At 45.7% G+C, this 19710-nt stretch overlaps 1 protein-coding gene across 2 annotated transcripts; it reads left to right on the forward strand.

The window, feature by feature from the left end:
* Positions 1 to 984: 984 nt before the first annotated feature.
* Positions 985 to 8283, forward strand: TMEM171 (transmembrane protein 171). 2 transcript variants are annotated; one of them, XM_036280711.1, is made up of 3 exons: positions 985 to 1621; positions 5896 to 6037; positions 8091 to 8283. In XM_036280711.1, exons 1-3 carry the CDS (start codon positions 985 to 987, stop codon positions 8281 to 8283), a joined length of 972 nt encoding a protein of 323 aa, XP_036136604.1. The 2 variants fall into 2 exon arrangements, with proteins under 2 accessions (XP_036136604.1, XP_036136605.1); XM_036280712.1 differs by having other exon boundaries at positions 8094 to 8283.
* Positions 8284 to 19710: the final 11427 nt, after the last annotated feature.

Here is a 19710-nt window from a genome sequence, read left to right on the forward strand (position 1 = left end):
CCACGCTTGCTTGGTTCATCCCAGGTCCCAGCAGCCAGGACACCAGGTTTCAGGCCAAAACAGCCCCTGAGTGAGGACTCAAGAATTTCATTTTGCCAGAATTAACTTAATACCCATCAAACCCACTGAGTTCCTGAGCTTTTCCCCTTCGGTTGAAACTGCTGAACTCGGCTCTCCTGTAGATGAGGCCTTAGAATGAAGCATGGAATGGAAAGTTGCTGCGGGTCTAAAACAGGAAATGGAAAGTTAGTTACTGAACAAAAATTTACTGACATGGAAATGCTCAGAGCAGCTGTGATGAAATGTGGGATGTCTGTAAATCAAAAATAGTCCCTGTGGTTCTTCCCTCACTCACCATTGTTTGTTTGCCTGGAGGACTGAGTTGGTAAGACTCAGAACAGGAAAAGCCACACCCAGTTACTTTTGTTATATGGTTAAAAAGATTTTTATTAAAAATTAAAAAAAAATGTTTAAATTACAGTTGATATTCAATATTATATTAGTTTCAAGTGTACAGCATTGTGGTTAGACAACTATATGATTTATGACATGATCTTCCCAATAAGTCTAGTAACCACCTGACACCATACACAGTTATTACAATATTATTGACTATATTCCTTATGCTGTACTTTACATCCCTGTAAGAAGTTTCATTTTTTTAGAGATACTCTTAGGTGCCTGGTAATTGCATCTCCTTTTCTTGAATATCTTCATAAAATTAAATATTCAGGAGTTTCTGAATGCCAGTCCTTCTGACTCATAAACCAACTCATTGTTCCACAGAGTATCAGTTGGATAAAGCTCTATTCCCGATGATTTCATCCTGGGATGATTTCTGAAATGGCCAGCAAAAGAACAGGGTGGGTCAGAAACACCTGTGCCTACTTTAATTTGGTGTTTGGTTCTTTGCAGAGCTGTTGACACCATTGGAGGGAAGGAAGCACACCCCACCCCTCTCCGGGGAAGGGGTCTCTTCTGGCCATGTCTCCTGCAGCAGCTGAACCAGATGGGGTCCAGCGAGACAGGCATGTCAGCATGCTCATCTTCTTCCTTTTTGTCTTCGGTGCCATCCTGCTGTTTGTGGGAGTCCTGCTCTCCATCTTTGGGTTCCAGGCATGCCAATACAAACCCCTCCCAGACTGCAGCATGGTGCTGAAGGTCGCTGGGCCTGCGTGTGCTGCCATTGGGCTTGGGGCCGTGATCCTGGCCCGCTCCCGGGCACTACTTCAGTTCCGGCAGGGGCGCCATCGAGGCAGTCGGGAGGAGCCTGACCGACCCTTCATCTGCGGAGAAAGTCGCCAGTTTGCCCAGTGCCTCATCTTTGGATTTCTATTCTTGACCAGCGGCATGCTCATCAGCATACTGGGCATTTGGGTCCCTGGCTGTGGCTCAGACTGGGAGCAAGAACCACTGAATGAGACAGATACTGCCAACGGGGAGCCCCAGATCTGTGGATTCCTGTCCCTGCAGATCATGGGACCCTTGATTGTGCTCATGGGATTGTGTTTCTTCGTGGTTGCCCACGTTAAGAAAAGAAACAACTTGAACGAGGGCCAGAATGCCTCTGAAAGTGAAGAGAGACAGACCCAGAACACGGAGCCTGTCCAGGTCACTGTAGGTAGGTGGCTGTCATTCCTGTGCGTGCTCATATCACAGTGGCTGCTGCTTTGGGCTTCACTGGGCTGCCCTGGGGTCTGGCCTACATTCACTTTCTCCCTCCACCCCCACTGGAGACACACATACACAGTGCTGCTGTGGTAAGCCCCACAGAGTCCTTGTACACATCATTTTGCCCCAGTAATTCCAGATTATTTAGCAAAAGCTTTGGGACATTAAGTGGTGACCTTGACTGAAGTCACCAAGCAAAGTAAGAGGAAAGTGAAAATGACCTCAAGGGCAGTCTGCAACTCCTCTGTCACCTAAGAGACCTACCAAGCAGCCCTCTTTCCCATGTTATTCTCACACTGAAACTTGTGGCACTTTGCATTGTTGGACATGTGAGTTCTCATCCCTGACTGTCACTGGTTGACTGTCCTTGGTAAGCCCTTACGCTCTTGTGGCCTTGGGTTATATAGCTATAAAGTGAGTATTGCATTTCTGAGATTCCTTCCAGCGCCACATTCCAGGATTCTGAGTCTGTCCCATGTCCACTGGTCTTCTGTTTTGAGGGTCCTTTATTTTCTGTAACTTCAGGATTAGGGCGAAGTTTGGAAGCAGTGGCATCAATGAAGATGAAATGTGACAACACCTGTCACTTATTTCCCCCATAGAATGCCTAGAAACTCCTTTTGGGTCCCTTGGGTTCTGCTGAATAGATGGATTACCATTTCCCAGAGTCAACCCCCAAAGAACAACATCGGTAACTTTGGCCTCAGCTTCACAGACCCAAGGAAAAACCCCATCACTACTCATTTTTGCCAATTACTGTGTGTTTTTGTCCAGCCTCCCACTTAAGAAAGGATAAAGCTTTGAAGCCACACCCTTGACATCTAAAAGGCTAGGCAAAGAGAATCACAGAGCCGAACCCGTGGAGGGAACAAGGAGAGTGGTGAGGGAGATGTTCCTCCAGTTCGGGGCTGTCTGCAGAGCCACCGTGCTCCTGAGCACAGACTGGGGCGGGCCCTGGGCTGGGGGCCCTGCAGGGCACCGTCCGCAGAGAGGAGGGACAGATGGACTTACAGTCCTTGCACTGAGCCAGTTTGATGCTTTCAGCTTACTTCTTTGTGTATTTATATACTTATGGCGACAACACAAATATTAGTTATTAATAACAGTTGACACATATGTAAAGTTTATTCTTGTGCCAGCACCCATCTAAGTACTTCAGCATGTGCTCTTGAAGGGCCTATTGTGTGAAATTCCTTCTTGTCCACGTGACCCACTGAGGCAGATACTCTTATTATGCCCATGTTAGAGATGAAGAGACTGAGGCCCAGGGATATCAAATAACTTGTCCAAGGTCACAAAGTAGCAAGTGGCAGAGCCAGGATCCAAACCCACGCATATACTATGGCCCTTGCATAGCACCTACCCCAGGGCACTGGGCTGTAATCCTGTTTCTGCTGGTTTTATCTTCACCTAGTGTTCTGGGTAGTTGTCACATGACAAAAAGGCTCACCCAATAGAGATGGTTCTCAGTCCTTTTGGGGAGCACCATGGGGTCCAGGTGAACACACTCAGGGGATGCACAGTCTTCCACTTAGTTGAGCACATTTTGAGTTGTGCCCTTTGGATTTGCTATCAAGGGAGTATCAGGGCGGCCTCCGTCCTGGTGGCTGGAATGTGTGTGTGTATGTGGGGTGGGGTAGTGGGGCTCTAACCCTTGGGCAGTTCTGTCCTGATGTTGGCACTGCATAGTTTAAAATCTTAAAAATTTTTCCACTTAACCCTCTAAGTTCCATCAAACTTGTGAAAATCTGGCATCCTAACTTCTTGTTTTTCTCTCCTCTGATATTATGGGACAGCCTTTAAATTTTTAGAAATCATGACTTTTAGTACAATTGATAAGACTCTAGACATTGTCTCTCAATAATCAGTTCTGTCCTACGAGGGCGATAAGAGGCAGTTCTTGGCTAAGTCTCAGAATTCAGCTGTTCCCAGGATGGAAGTCTCTCCCACCCTCCAGTAGATAAACCAATGATATCCTCATTGTGGACACACTCGGTGCTAGACCCTGGACGTGCAAGCAAGTGGAGGAGATAGCCCTCCCTTGACGGGTATATGCTGTCAAGTCTCAGAGGATATACCAAGTCCTGCAGGACCTAGTGAAAGGGAAAGCCCAGAGGGAGATGGAACTTCTTTCCTGGTGAAAGCAGATTACAAAGTGTAGGGGGCTGGGAGCTGACTGGGCAGGATGGACAAGCCCCAGAGATAACTGTTGACTTTGCACATTTCCTTGTTTGTGTTTGATAGGTGGTTGGCCTCCTTTAGAGACTCATTCCCAGGTCCCACGTTCTACAATGTGTAATTAAAGCGAACACTTAACCTTTTACTTCCTCTGACCTACCAAGACCTTCTGAAATAAATTAAAGGGCAATCTTTATGTTTTATCAAGTTTAGGTTAGCAAGGTAAGCTCTCACAGCTAGGAGCAATGGAGTCACTTCACTTTCTGAAGGGCTCAGTTACCTTCCTGGAAGTTCTCGAGGCACAAGGGGGAGAGTGGAACCACTGGCCAAGACTGCAGGTGGGGGTGTTTCTTCAGATGTGCAAATAAGTGCCACTGGCTGGCAGTGTGGAGAAAGCCGCTGTGAGGGTGTGAAACAGCTGAGAGGGTTCTCTGTGTGCCCAGCACTGTCTCAACGGCCACACACGAATCCAATCTTCCCACCTATGCACTGTGGCCGAGGCCTAGGGGTTAAATAACGTGGTCAGGGCCACTCTGGGTTGTGACTGGCAAATGGAACCTGGGAGCTCTAAAGAATCCTGTCCCTACCCAGGCAAGTGTTAGCCCTGCCGCCCCGTGCAAACCCAGCTCCTTCAGCTCAGAGGTCCCCTCTCCTCCTTCACTTTTCCCAAGCTGTCATTGGTGCTGCCACCTCTCCAGGCTGCCCTCAGACCTCTGTGCAGCGGTGCCTGCCTCTTGGCTAGAATGCTCTGGGCGGCTCACGTGGTGCATTTTGTACGGGAATCGGAACACAGATTAGGGTGTGCATCTGGCCCCTCGTTTCTCCTCCCCCAAACACCAGTGTGTGCTGGAAATGCTAAAAACAAGCGTTCCTTTGAGTCTGAGTTTGTTTTGTGAAGCTTGGGTGAGGTGTTGGCAGGTTAAAGACTCTACAAGGGCGTAAACTACAGCTATGGCAATAACAATGACAAGCTGTAGGGTAGCTGATTGTCATTTGTTCAGAAGTGAAACTGCATTTGAGGAACAAGGCACTTTATCCAACAGCAAACTTTTGATGAATTAAAATTCTAAGTTAAAAACAAGAAAAGCTTTAAAGATGTAGACATCCCCAGGGAGGTATGTTGTTAGGAAAAGCTTCACTGAAGTGCTTCAGCTCAGACTTGCAATGATATATATAGGCCCACTATTTTTTTTTTTTTTATCTTCGCCTGAGGACATTTTTTGATAGTTTGTTCAGATAGAGTGGGAGGGAGAGAGAGAGAGAAACATCGATGTGAAAGGGACACATCGAGTGGTTACCACCCACACGACCCAACCAGGGCCAGGGACAAACTGCAACCGAGGTACGCGCCCTTAGCGGGAACCGAACCTGGGTCTCTCCAGACCGCAGGCCAATGCTCTAACCGCTGAGCCAAACCAGGCAGGGGTAGGCCCACTATTTTTTTTTAATCTTCACCCAAGAATATTTTTCCATTTATCTTCAGATAGAGTGGGAGGGAGGGAGGGAGGGAGGGAGGGAGGGAGGGAGGGAGGGAGAGAGAAACATCAACATGAGAGGGACAAATTGACTGGCTGCCTCCCGTGTGACCCTGATCAGGGCCAGGGACAAACCTCAACAGAGGTACGTGCCCTTGACCGGAATCGAACCTGCCACTCATTGGTGTGTGTAGTCACACTATTTTTTTTTAATTGTTGTAAAATATATCTAACATGAAATTGACCATTTTGACCATTTTAAGTGTACAGGGGCATTACGTGCATTCCCAATGTTGTGCAACTGTCACCACGATCAATTCCTGAACTTTTTCATCATCCCAAATAGAAACCTGGCACCCGTTAAACACCAGCTCCAGCTCCCCTTGCCCCAGCCCCTGGTGACCTCTACCTTCTGTCTCTCTAAATCTGCTCAGCCCATGTTTTGATTCTGGAGTTGGCATTTTGACCATTTCTATAGATGGGCCAAATATGTAATGAATTTATTTTGCGCTTGCTCTTTTGTTTGCACTTATTACTCATTTATCTTCAACAAAATATTGTGTTTCCTTAGGTGATGCTGTGATAATATTCCCGCCCCCTCCGCCACCTTACTTCCCTGAGTCTCCCGCCTCTGCAGTAACTCGAAGTCCTGGGGCGGATGGTTTGCTTCCAAATGAAAGTCCACCTTCATACTACAGTATTTTTAACTATGGGTAAGACTTTCCATTTGAACTCCAAGAGTAACATTTTCACTTTTCCAGGCCTATACCTCAGTTCGGGCCAAATTAGCTTTAAGGCTGCAGTACAGGAGTGAACGTCAGAGTGTGACATCGTGTCAGCATTATTGCCTTGATGTTAACAGCACCTTTCAGGAAACACTGCGCAGCACACAAGTTAACAATTGTGAAAGTGGCTGTGCCAGGTCAGGGTGGCCTTCTCCAGGCCCTTTTCTGTGCTCCTAGCAGGGGTGACCCTCAGATTGTTTAACAACCCCTCAGCCACACTGAGCACTGAGCACGGCTCAGGAGGCCCCCTGCTTGCTGCGTTACATTGTAGGGAGGTGTGGTGGGTTCCCAGGGGACCTCCAACAGGTACAGAGAGTGTTCATATCTAACGGAGGTACTTGAGTGACCGGCTAATGTCACCCGCACCCAGACCTGACCAAGCTGCATTTTCCCTTCAATGTTAAGTTGTTCCCTGGGCCTCAGAGCCTTCTCAGATTGACAGACAGATAGGATCCCCCCAACCCCCTGCTCCCACAGGCCACACACTAGGAGGCTTACCTGGGGTCAGATCAGACAGCAGAAACCTATGCTTTTCCTTTGGCAGGGCAATGCCGTGGAAGGTTCTGGGGTCAGAGGTCAGTTAGCACAGTTCCCATGGGAAGGGGCTGGTGCTGGCCAGGCCGGTGAGGGGCGGAGTCCCAGGGCCAGGCCCAGGTAACAGGAGCCAGACCTGTGGTGATGAGCAGGGGCGGAGTGTGCGAGGGAACCTGGATGGAGAGGACAGAGGAAGAGCGGGGATCATCAGGTCTAGGGGGAGTGGCAGGGACAGCGTGCCCTGCAGGCGGAGGGGGGATGGGGAGCTGGCCTGTGGTGGAGGGCCATCGCGATGCCGGCCTTTCGGGTAGACGCGAGGCGGGGTCCTGCGGAGCTGGAGCTGGGAAGAGGCCGCTGAAACCGCGAGGGCAGCGGTCCCGGCCTGCGGCGCATCCACAGGGCAGGCGCTGAAGGCCGGCTCCGGCAGTGCCAGGGGGGAGCAGGGCTGCAAAGGCTCTGGGACCTTCTCAAATGGGAAACCAGGAGGTAGGAAGGGAAAGAAGGGTTTCTAGAAGATTTCACAGGGCGAGGTGAGTGGATGAGCAGGACTCAGTGTGAACCGGCCTCGGAGACACTGAGACCGGCATTTGAAAGCAGGGAGAAGCAGGCCCGGGGGCGCGGGGAGCGGGACGGGGCTGCCTTGCAGTCGCGCACCGCCGGGGCGCAGGTTCCTGTGCCTCAGACTCCTGACGGAGATCCGACGAGATGCGTAGGTGTCGCCCTGCATGGGTGAAGGGGAGGTTAGGGGCTGGATGTTTGCAGACTTCCGTTAGTGACTTTTTCTACTCTTTTCCCCAATGACGGGCTTCTCTAAGCCCTAAAATAAATATCCGTTAACTTAAAAAAAATGCACACAAAAAACAAAACATAAAACTACTCCTGCTGCTATGATGATTTCTGTATGCCAGCCTGGCTTTCTTGCATTACCTTATGTAATTCTCATAGTTCCAGGAGGTCTGCACCTATTCCCATTTCACAGATGAGGAACTGAGGCTGAGAGAGCACACAGAAGGTAGCAGAATGGAAATTCAGAGGCAGGTCTGCCTGTTGCTAAAGCCCCCTCCAGCAATGAGTATACCCTCCTGCTTCCTTCAAGTTTTTGACATAATGATTCTATTTTCTGTTTGCATAAGTTCCTCTACCTTAGGTTAGCTGCCTCAGAAGACAGAATAGTGGAGAACGACTGTGTGGTGTTCTTTTTGGATGGCACCTGCACTTGGTACTCCATGTGTTTTTGGTGACAAAGGACATGACAACAGGAGTGAGATTGTCTCCTTGTTACAATCAGCTCTAAGGAAAGTAAGGGGCACGGAATTGAAACATAGCTATAAATAATAGAATGTGAAAAAAATTACTCCCTAGATCCTCGCAAATTAAAAAGAACCTTCTCCTTAAGGTGTGTTCCTTTTTCCTTCTCCTCCCTTTCATGTCCTCTCTCCCTTTTCAGCAGGACCCCAACTTCGGAGGGCCAGCGCGCGGCCTCTGAGAGAGCACGTGTATCCGTATATACTATTTCTGGGACTCCTTCGTCCTCCGAGATCCCTGCACATCTCTCATCTGAATTGCCTCCCAGATACGAAGAGAAAGAAACTACTGCAGCCGCATCCTTGTCTCCCTCTTCTCAGCCTTCCCCACCGTGAACTCTGGACTCCACTTCAATTTTATATAGAATCGATCACTATTTTATTTAATTTGTTTTTATAATAAAAAATACAATAACATCGGCTGTGTACTGATTTCCCTGGTGCAGCATCAATATCATGAGAGGGTCAGGGACAAAGTTAAAATGCGGTGTATACGGCATTCTGAGCTAAGGATGGAGGGGGCACCTGGGCCTCCGAGGGTCATTGCAGGACGAGAAGAAGAGCAGGTGCTCCATAATTAGTAGTTTGCCCTGCCCTATCGGTAGACAAAATGGTTATTTCTGATCATTTCTTCTTATGGGCAAGGCCCATAATTCAAGTGTTCTAGGTAGTTAAAGGGAGAGAGAGGCAGAAGTTTCTGTTATAGGATCTCAGTTGCCTTTAGCTCAAAATAATCTGCATACCACAGAGGCACATCTTGGGGTGACTCATTCCGAACCCCTACACAGGTTAAGCTGTTTGGGCTTCACACCCCGAGAGAGGCGAAGTGCTTCAGGCCAGGCATTTAAGCTGGTTATTTCACTTAGACCTACTCTTCTAGGTGGTCGGTGGGATCGTTCCTATTAGATGAAGAAAAAAATAAAAAGGCTCAGAGAAGTTAATTAACTTATTCAAGGTCACATGCTTCTCAGTGGAGAGGTAGGTTTTGAGCCCATCTAGGTGGTTTCTGAAAGCCAGGCACACGTCAGGGCCCTGTGCTGTCAAAGGCCAACCAGAAGTGGTTGTTAATGTTTAGCTTGGTCCATTCTGCTTCCAATGTTAATTGCTTCTGAGGCCGCGACACCAGATTGCTCTCCTAATTTCTTTATTATTTCTTCTTCCTCTTCTTTCCTTTTCTCTTCCTCTTCTTCTTCCTCCTCTTTCTATCCCTTTTCCCCCCTTCATTTAGAAAGAAAGTAATTAGGGTGATTAAGTAATTTACACTGGGGCTGTTACCAGTCTGCTGACCGAGAAGCCTCCTTACAGTGAAGTGACACTTGCAAAGAACAGATTTCTTGGGACACTTTGGTGTCTAGATTCCCCGGAAGCATCCTGGGAAGATGTACCTTTCCGCATTCTAACTGGTCGGTGCCAAACTGCACCACTGACTTTTGTTCCCATAAGGCTACTGCTGAACAAAAGCTTTGGTATGGTTGGGTACAATGATAAATATTTATTTAATTCTAGGTCTAAAGCTTAAGAAGTAATCATCATGAAGTATGAGCAGTTCTACCTGGGAGAAACTGATTTTTAAAATATGAAATTTGTAGTAACTTAGCATTTTTGGTAACAAAATTTGATGTAGCAAAAATGTAAACTTTTTATGCCTTTTACACAAGCCATGATCCCCATAAAAATCAGTATTATCCAGCATGTACGTGCCTGAAAACGGAACTTAAAGGCGTTTAGTTTAGCTGAAGTAATGACTGGTCTCCTGGGAACTGCTACTGAATAAATCCGGGCAGCAGTCTGTCCAGCCTGCCCCCAGCCGTGCCCATAGAGTTCCAAACTGGACATTCATTGGATTGAACTGCTCTTAAAATTCTGCACTTTTTCCTGGAAGGTTAATTATTCACATTTTAAAATTAGAACAGAGGGTAGATTATCACCACTTCCTTCTGCTGTTATTTGTTTATAATGATTAAGCTGAAACTTCTAGGTAGAATTCGTTTTAAACATTCATGCGTTCTCATATATAATCAAGAGCCCTTTTCATGCCTCTGAGTTGGGGTTTGTAATGAAATATTCTACTTTTATATTCTAATAAACCCAAATAAACTGTTAGAAATACTTAGGTGTAAGTCTGACCTTCTGATTAGGGAAGTTTATCCTATTATCTGCAAGTCTCTTCGGTCTTCAGCAAGGTGGGGCCTGAAGCCACAGCACTGAAAGGGGTCTCCAGGTGCGAACACATCCACTCAGGCCTAAAGCCACAGGCAGCAGAGCTGGTGTGAATCCTTTAGTCATAGGAAGACGCAGCCTTTGTCTGCCAAGGTTCTGCCAAAAGACGACAGCACCTGAAAACCCACCTGCTACTGTTACTTCTTCTATCTTTCATTTTTCCTTATATGTGTTAACATTTTTTATTTATTTTTATTTTTTAAATGTTTTTACTGATTTTTTAAAGAGAGAGGAAAGAAGAGAGAGAAGCATTGATGTGAGAGAGATCCATCGATTGGCCGCCTCCTACACGCCCCCCTTCCCTGGGAATCGAGCCTGCAACCCGGGCATGTGCCCTGACTGGGAAGCGAATGGGGACCTCACAGTCCATGGGATGACACTCAACCAACTGAGCCACACCGGCTGGGCTGTGTTAACATTTTAAAAAATTGAGGTGAAATTCATATGCAGGCTAACCTCATTTTATTGCACTTCACAGATGTGGTTTTTGTTTGTTTACAAATTGAAGGTTTGTGGTAACCCTTCATGGAGCAATTCCATCAGCACTATTTTTCTCAACAGGCTCAGATGATGGTTACCATTTTTTAGAAATAAAGTACTTTGTGTAAACAGAATGTTTATATGCATTGGGAAACAAAAAAATCCATTTGACTCTATTGCAATATTCCCTTTAGTGCAGGAGTCTGGAACTGAACCTGCAATATCTATAGGGTATGACTGTACCATAAAATTAACCATTTCCAAGTGAACGATTCAGTGGCATTTGGAACATTCACATGTTGTACAGCCTCTGCCTGTCTCTAGTTGCAAAGCATTTGTATCGCTCCAAAATAAAGACTCATTGCCATTGAGCAGCCTCCCCATTCTCCTCCTCCCTCCCACCCTCCCCGCCCCTGGCAACCACTAATTGGTGTTCTGTTTTTTTAATTTTTTTTCTTTATTGATTTTAGAGAGAGAAGAAGGGAGAGGGAGAGAGAGCTAGAAACATCAATGAGAGAGAACATTGATTGGTCACCTCCAGCATGCCCCCACTGGGGATCGGGCCCACAACCTGGTCTTGTGCCCTGACCGGGAGTTGAACTGGCGACCTCTTGGTGCATGGGTCGACGCTCAACCACTGAGCCAAACCGGCCGGGCTGGCTTTCTGTTTTTATAGATTTACCTTTTTGGGGTATTTCATATAAGTGGGGTCATGTAGTATGTGAGCTTTTTGTCTGCTTTCTTTCATTTAGCACGTTTTTGAGATTTATTCACATTGTAATATGCATCTGTGCTTTATTCCTTTTTAGAGCTGGATAATAGTCCGTTGTATGCACGACACAGTTTTGTTTATTCATTCATCTGTTGATGGACATTTGAGCTGTATTTGCCTTTTGGTTGTTGTGAATAATGCAGGTATGAACATCCATGTACAAGTATTTGTTGGAGTACATGTTTTCAGTTCTTTTGGGTACATACCTGGGAATTGAATTGCTGGATCATATGCTTTTTTTTTTTTTAAGATCTTTTAACTGATTTTCAGAGAGAGGGAGAGAAACATCAATGTGAGAGGGAAACATTGATTGGCTGCCTCCTGCATGCCCACTACCAGGGGATCACAGCCCACAGCCCCAGGCATATGCCCTGACCAGGAATCAAGCTGGCAACCTCCTGGTGCATGGGACAATGCCCCACCAATGGAGCCCCACCAGCCAGGCTCATATGCTAACTTTAGTTTGAATTTTTGAGGAACTAAAAATTGTTTTCTATAGAAGTTGTACCTTTTTATATTCCCACCAGCAATGTATGAGAGTTCCAATTCTTCCACACCCTTAGCAATACTTATTTTCTGTTTTGTTTTGTTTTAATTATGACTATAGCCATCGTAGCTAGTATAAAGTGGTAACTCATGTGGTAATTTCTCTGATGACTAATAATGTTGAGAGTCTTCTCAAGTGTGCTACTTGTTTTTTAACCTTATTATCAGTAGCATAAGAAATCTTACTCCAGATTCTTTTCCTATGATGTTGCATGGCGTGATGACTCACCTCATAGAAAATAGCAAGGAAGTCTGCAAACGCAAGGGAGACTACCCACAGGGGAGTGGTGCACCCTCTACACCATGCTGCCTCTACACCACGAACACCCTTTCTTGTGAATTTTTTATCCTCCCTGGGGTCAGTTAAGGGACTAACCCAATTAACCAATTCAACGGAAACTAAAGCCATTTTTGACAAAGGTAAGGTCCCTTTGGTATTCAGTGTATGCGTTAAGGAGAAAAGGGGCAGGCCGAGGGAAACAGGCCTCAGTAAATGAGAACTCGGGGAAGGTCAGGATGCGTCCACTCTGTTTGCACCTGAGAGGTGGGGAGCGGAACAGGAGGAGTTAAGGTGACCTCTGTGACGTCTCACGTGATGTGACTGTTGGCCTTCTGGTGTGGTTGCTGTGCAGAAGACAGAGGCCACATGAGTGGGTCTTCCCTAAAGGGGGGGGTCATTATTCCAGGGCAGGTTGTAGGAAATGAATGGACCCAGAGATAGAAAATCAGCCTCGGAAGGTGGCCTTATTCAGGCAGGAGAGAGATGGCAGGTAGTCTGGATGGATCTTCTAGGATCTAAGATAAGAACTATGATAATTGTTGAAAAAGTTAAAATCCTGAGTCCCACTCTAGACTAGACCAATGCATCCAGATCTGCAGGAGGGCAACGTTCATCACACAGGGAACCTGGGAAACACCGCCCGTGGGAATATAGAACCTGCAGAGGTGAAAACACTGTGTAGGAGATTCTCTGGGTTACGAGCTCCTTGTGATTTCTAGGCCCCCTGGAGAGTCCCATTGACACACCCCAAGGGTCCTTAAGGGAAAGATGTGGGTTCACAGGCAGCCTCCAGCGTTTCCAGTGTTGATGGTGGCTTCACACGGTGTCGGTGACCCAGCCTTCGCGGCAGCTCTGTGGAGGATTCACGTGGGAGCCACCAGCGGGTGGGGAAACAAAGTCTGAGCTGTGTCACATGCTTTCTCCTCTCTCACGGGGGGAGTTCTCCTGTGTTTGCAGACTGGAGGACTTTGAACTCATTTATTAAGGAAGGCATGGCTTTATCTTTGCTTTTTGTGTGTTGGAAGATGTTAAGACTGCTGCATGTCTACCACTTGGATCATCAGTGATATTCATTGAGAGGATGCGGAGTGAGGAAAACATAGTTGGGTTAAATGGAAAGTGCTCGAGAGTGTGCAGGTGGAGAGTAGTATGAGAATTGGCCCCTGACTTCCTCTCAGGGACTCCCAAGCTCCTGGTGAACCCAGTTGAGAGAGTTCCCCCCATCAGTGTGGTGAGCTGGGCTCTGCCATCTGCCATTCTGGACACAAAAAACCCCTGGTCCTTGAGCCTCTGATGTAGGAGCTTCTCCGAAGGGGAGAGAAGTCTGGAAGCACACTGTGGAGGTGGTGGGTGGGCCGGAGGGGAGAAATGTCCTCTGACTGTTGGTGGGGAACCACGCATGGCCGGCCAGCTTCATGCCGGGAGGCTCCTGGGATCGTGCATACCTGGGATTCCTGGAGTATCATGCATGCTGCCACCAACCGAGTCCCCAACAGGAACAAAGTGGAGGACTTGGATGCAGCTCTCCCTCATAAGGGATGCTTTGGGGGAGGGGAGGGGAAATTCCAGCTGGGTGAAACATGTGACCGCTGGAAAGTCCTGTCTGCCCTTTACCTCACTCAGGAGGTGCCCCGCCATCCGGCTGAGGTGGGGCAGTGCCGGAGGGCAGTGATGTCACCCTCCCCTCTCCAAGGGGGCAGGGTGGCAGACAGCAGTCTGATGAGGAAGGGAGGTCGGCAGTGATGTAACTACTCCGTGTTCTCCCGGAGGCTGCTTGGGCCTGAAGGAGCCGGAACTTGGGCAGGGTGTGTTTTCGGGGGTGGATGAGCCACCACTACCCTCATGTATGAAACCACTCATAGGACATGTCCCTGAAGGCCTGTGAATTGGTGAGTGCATCCAGCCTACCTGTACTAGGTGGGCCAAATGGCTCATTTAGTAGGGGTTTTGCAAAGGAGGGGGACTGTGTATTTTCCATGAGGCTGAGGGGCCAGGACCCAACATGATGAAAAGTTCCTTGGCCAGTCCTTGCAGGGACTTGGTTCTTCCTCACACTCAAGGTCATCCTGGTGTCCCAAACCCACGTAGGAAGTGGCCATTTTCCTGTCTGTCAAGTCTCCCGGGCCTGGCCAGACCCTCTCTGTGCTGCTCCAGGCTTCCCTCAGGCCAGGGGGTGTGGAAGTGCCTCCAAGATGACCCTCCTCGGGTTCTAGCTCTGCCCCTCCTTCGCGGTCCTTGGGGGTCAAGTTGCTAGAAGCCTGCTCTGCTGCTCTGCTGCTTTTCTGTGGGGCCAGAGTTTCCCCAGGAGCCTGCACAGCTCTGACAGCTGTCCCAGCCCAGCTGCTTCTTTGCTGTGCCCCGTTGACTCCTCCCTGCCACTCTGCGAAAAGGAACAAGTTGCTAAGGCCCCACGGGTAGAATCTGGCAGAGCCTGATGTCCTTCACGAGGTCTGTGTCCTTCATGGCTGTGCACTGGGAGGGGACCGTAGCGCCCAGTTCCACGAGGCCATAGGCAGGTCACTGTACTGCCATCCTTGACCATTACTGGGGTGCCCTTGGGCTCTGGAAAGGAACTAGAATTGCGATCCAACTCCTCTAAAGGTCTCCTCTTTCTATAGTAGGTTGCTGGGTTGGGAGTCACTTTTCTTTGAATTACAGTTTATTTCATTTATTTATTTATTTTTTAATCCTTACCCAAGGATATTTTTCTATTGATTTTCAGACAGAGTGGGAGGGAGGGAGGGAGGGAGGGAGAGAGGGAGGGAGGGAGGGAGAGAGAGAGAGAAAGAAACATCTATATGAGAGAGACACACTGATCAGCTGCCTCCTGCGTGACCCCAGCCAGGGCTGGGGCTCGAACCACAATCAAGGTACGTGCCCTTGACTAGAATCCAACCTGTGACTCTTTGTTCCGCAGGTTGATGCTCTAACCACTGAAACAAACCGGTCAGGGCTGAATTACAGTTTAATATTACTATTAATTAAACTACTGAGTAAAGTAAAAGATTTTTTGAAGTTTTTTTAATCCTTAAAATGTATCTCACTAAGCACACACATGTAATTTGAGTAGTGTGTTGAAAGTCATTTAACTAATTATTTTCCTTTGCTTTTATATTACGAATTTGATATACAATTAGGGTCATTTATTTCCATTTCTATTCAATAGTACAGTTAGTATTGTTTTTTAACTTAATATAATTTGATTATTTTTAAAATATTTTATTTTTTAATTACAGTTGACATACAATATGGTATTAGTTTCCAGTGTACAATGTAGTGATTAGACATTTACATAACTTATGAAGTGATAAGTTATGTTAAGTTACTTGATAACTCTAGTACCTGTCAACAAAAGAATGTCCAGCCTAAGACAAAGTCTTATAAGAGTTCATTTGAGCCACACTGACAATTGCCAAGATGCCAAATCTCAACAGATTGAGAAAATGCTCTGGAGAATGACAGTTTTGTTGCTTATTTTATACATTCGAATCAAAGGAGGGTTACATGAAATCAGCTGGTGGTAGAGTAGGGGGCAGGAGAAAGCAAAGCAGGGAAATCTCTGAGACTGGATAAGAAGTAAAACAAAGACATATTTCCTTTACATCGGTGGTGCAGGACAGTTTAGAATACAGCACACGGAGACGGTGTGTGGGCAGCAGGTAGCCACGTGGTCTCATGCTCTGGTGCCGGCGGCCGTGCCTTGGAGGGTCTGGAAAAGAAGCTTACTCTGACATTTCAAAGACAAGCTGCCTTAGATGCACAAAGACAACAGAAAATTTCCAAGTTAAAAATTACCTTTGTCAAGGAAGCCACAGGCCTAGGACTTGACGACCCACCACGACCCACTTTTAGTTAGGAATTTTTACGTTCAGACCACCCTGTGTAAGTACTTTGGTTTCTGGGTGTGTAAGGCCTGCCATGTGGGCCTCTCCTGAGCTTGTCAGGTTTAGTATGTGGCCCTTTTTTTGTCCACATATTCATCTGACACCATACATAGTTATTGCAATACTACTGACTATATTTCCTGTACTGTGCTTTTCAACCCTATGGCTGTTTTTACAACTGAAATCTGTACATCTTAACCCCTTCGGATTTCTCATCCGTTCCTCCAACTCCCCTCCCATCTGTCAATCATCAATTTGTTTCCTGTAGCTATGAGTTTGTTTCTGCTTTGTTTGTTTATTTTGTTTTTAAGATTCCATATATAACTGAAATCATATGGTATTTATCTTTCTCTGTCTGACGTATTTCACTAAGCATAATACCCTCTAGGTCTATCCATGTTGTAGCAAGTGGCAAGATTTCACTCATTTCTATGGCTGACTAATAGTCCATTGTATTATGTATCACATTGTCTTTATCTATTCATCTGTTGACATTTAGGTTTCTTCCATATCTTTTTTTTGTTTTTGTGTGTTTTTTTTTTTATTCTCACCTGAGGACATTTTTCCATATTTTGTTCAGGTAGAGTGGGAGGGAGAGAGAGGAAGAGAGAGAGACAGAGAGAAACATCGATGTGAAAGAGACACATTGAGTGGCTGCCACCCGCACGACTAACCAGGGCCGGGGACAAACTGCAACCAAGGTACGCGGCCTTAGCGGGAACTGAACCCAGGTCTCTTGGGACCACAGGCCGACGCTCTAACCACTGAGCCAAACCAGCCAGGGTGGTTTCTTCCATATCTTGATTATCGTTAATGAACATGAAGTTGTCTTTTCAAATTAGCATTTTGGGTTTCTTTGGAAAATTATCCAGAAGAATTGCTGAGTCCTTTGTCTCTTGTTATAGCCTTTGTTTTAAAGTCTGTTGTGTCTGGTATAAGTCTTGCTACTTCAGCTTTTTTGTTTGTTTGTTTGTTTCTATTTGCATGAAATATCTTTCTCCATCCCTTTACTTTTAGTCTGTGTATGTCTTTTGATCTAAAGTGGGTCTCTTGTAGATAGTATATGTATGGGTCTTGTTTTCTCATCCATTCAGCCACCCTGTTTTTGATTGAATTTAATCCAGTTATATTTAAAGTAATTATTGATAGGTCTGTAGTTATTGCCATTTTATTATTCATATTTTTATTCTTCTTCTCATTCTCCTTCTTCTTAAAGAAGGCCCTTTAACATTTCTTGTAACACTATTTGGTGGTGATGAACTTCTTTAGCTTTTTCTTGTCCAGGAAGCTCTTTATCTGTCTTTCAATTCTAAATGATAGCTGTGCAGGGTAGAGTAACTTTGGATGTAGATTCTTGTTTTACATCATATATTTGAATATTGTGTGTCAATCCCTTCTGACCTGCCAAGTTTCTGTTGAGAAATCAGATGGTAGTCTTACAGGAACTCTCTTGTAGGTAACTAACTGCTTTTCTCTTGCTGCCTTTTTTTTTCTTTCCTTTATTGATTTTACAGAGAGAGGAAGGGGGAGGGAGAGAGAGATAGAAACATCGATGAGAGAGAACATCGACTGGCTGCCTCTGCATGCCCCCCACTGGGGATCGGGCCCACAACCTGGGCATGTGTCCTGACTGGGAATCGAACCAGTGACCTCTTAGTGCATGGGTCAGTGCTCAACCACTGAGCCACACTGGCCAGACTCTCTTGCTGATTTTAAGATTATCTCTTTGTCTTTACCCTTGGCATTTTAATTATCATGTGTCTTGGTGGGTGCCTCCTTGGGTTCATCTTGTTTGGAACGCTCTGCACTTCCTGAATATGTCTATTTCCTTGGCCAGGTTAGGGAAGTTTTCTGTCATTATTTGTTCAAATAGATTTTCAATCTTTTGCTCTCTCTCTTCTACTTTTTGTGCCCCTACAATGTTAATGTTGGTATGCTTAAAGTTGTCCCAGAGGTCCCTTAAACTATCCTCATTTTTAAAATTCTTTTTTTTCTCTTTGCTGTTTTGATTGGGTGTTTTCTGGACATTCTCAAAGATAGACCACATGTAAGACACAAACTAAGTCTTTACAAGTTCAAGAAGATTGAAATCATATCAAGCACCTTCTTAGATCACAATGGCATAAAACTAAAAATCAATTACAATAAAAACACTCAGAAGCATTCAAATACATGGGGGCTAAATAACATGTTATTAAACAATGACTAGGTTGTCAATGAGATCAAGCAAGAAATAAAAAAATTCCTGGAAACAAATGATAATGAACACACAACAATCCAAAATCTATGGGACATAGTGAAAGCAGTCCTAAGAGGGAAGTTCATAGCACTATAAGCCTACCTCAAAAAAAAAAAACCAAGAAAATTTTCTAATAAATTATCTAACCCTACAACTTTAAAAATTAGAAAGAGCCCTAGCCAGTTTGGCTCAGCAGTTAGAGCGTCGGCCTGCGGTCCAGAGAGACCCGGGTTTGGTTCCTGTTAAGGGCATGTACCTCGGTTGCGGTTTGTCCCCAGCCCTGGTTGGTCATGCGGGTGGCAGCCACTCGATGTGTTCCTTTCACATCGATGTTCCTCTCTCTCTCTCTCTCTCTCTCTCTCTCTCTCTCTCTCTCTTCCTCTCTCCCCCTTCCACTCTATCTGGACAAAAAATGGAAAAATGTCCTCGGATGAGGATAAAAAAATAGAATTAGAAAGAAAACAACAAGAAAAGCGCACAGTAAGTAGAAGGAAAGAAATAACTAAAATCAGAGCAAAAATAAATGACAAAGAGACTAAAAAAAAAAACAAACACAAAAGATCAATAAAAATAAGAGCTGGCTCTTTGAAAAAGATAAACAAGATTGATGAACCTTTATCCAGACTCATCAAGAAACAAAGAGAGAGGATCCAAATAAATAAAATCAGAAACGAAAGAGGTGAAGTAACAACTGACACCACAGAAATACAAAGGATTGTAAGAAAATACCATGGACAATTATATGCCAACAAATTAGACAGCCTAGGTGTAATGGACAAATTTCTAGATTGGTGCTTTCTTCCAAAACTCAACAAGAAAGATTCAGAAAACTTGAACAGACCAATAACAACTAAGAAAATTGAAGCTGTAATCAATAAACTCTCAGCAAACAAAAACCCTTGTCCAGACTGCTTCACAGGGGATTTTTGCCAAACTTTCAAAGAAGAACTAATACCTTTCCTCCTCAAACTATTCCAAAAAATTCAAGAGGAAGGAAGATTCCCAAGCTCCTCTTACAAGGCCAACATTATCCAAATTCCAAAACCAGATAAAGACATTACAAAGAAAGAAAAGTATAAGCCAATATCCCTGATGAACATAGATGCCAAAATCCTCAAGCCCTGGATGGTTTTACTCAGTGGTTAGAGCATCAGCCCATGGACCAATGAGTCATGGGTTCGATTCTGGTCAAAGGCATATGCTTCGGTTGCGATTCATCCTGGCCTTGGTCGGGTCGTGCAGGAGGCAACCAGTCAATGTGTCTCTCTCACATGGATGTTTCTCTCTCTTTCTCTCTTTCCCTCCCACTCTGTCTGATGATAAATGGAAAAATATCCTCGGG

Source organism: Molossus molossus, unplaced genomic scaffold (assembly GCF_014108415.1).
Source record: "Molossus molossus isolate mMolMol1 unplaced genomic scaffold, mMolMol1.p scaffold_m16_p_3, whole genome shotgun sequence".
Lineage (NCBI taxonomy): Eukaryota > Metazoa > Chordata > Mammalia > Chiroptera > Molossidae > Molossus > Molossus molossus.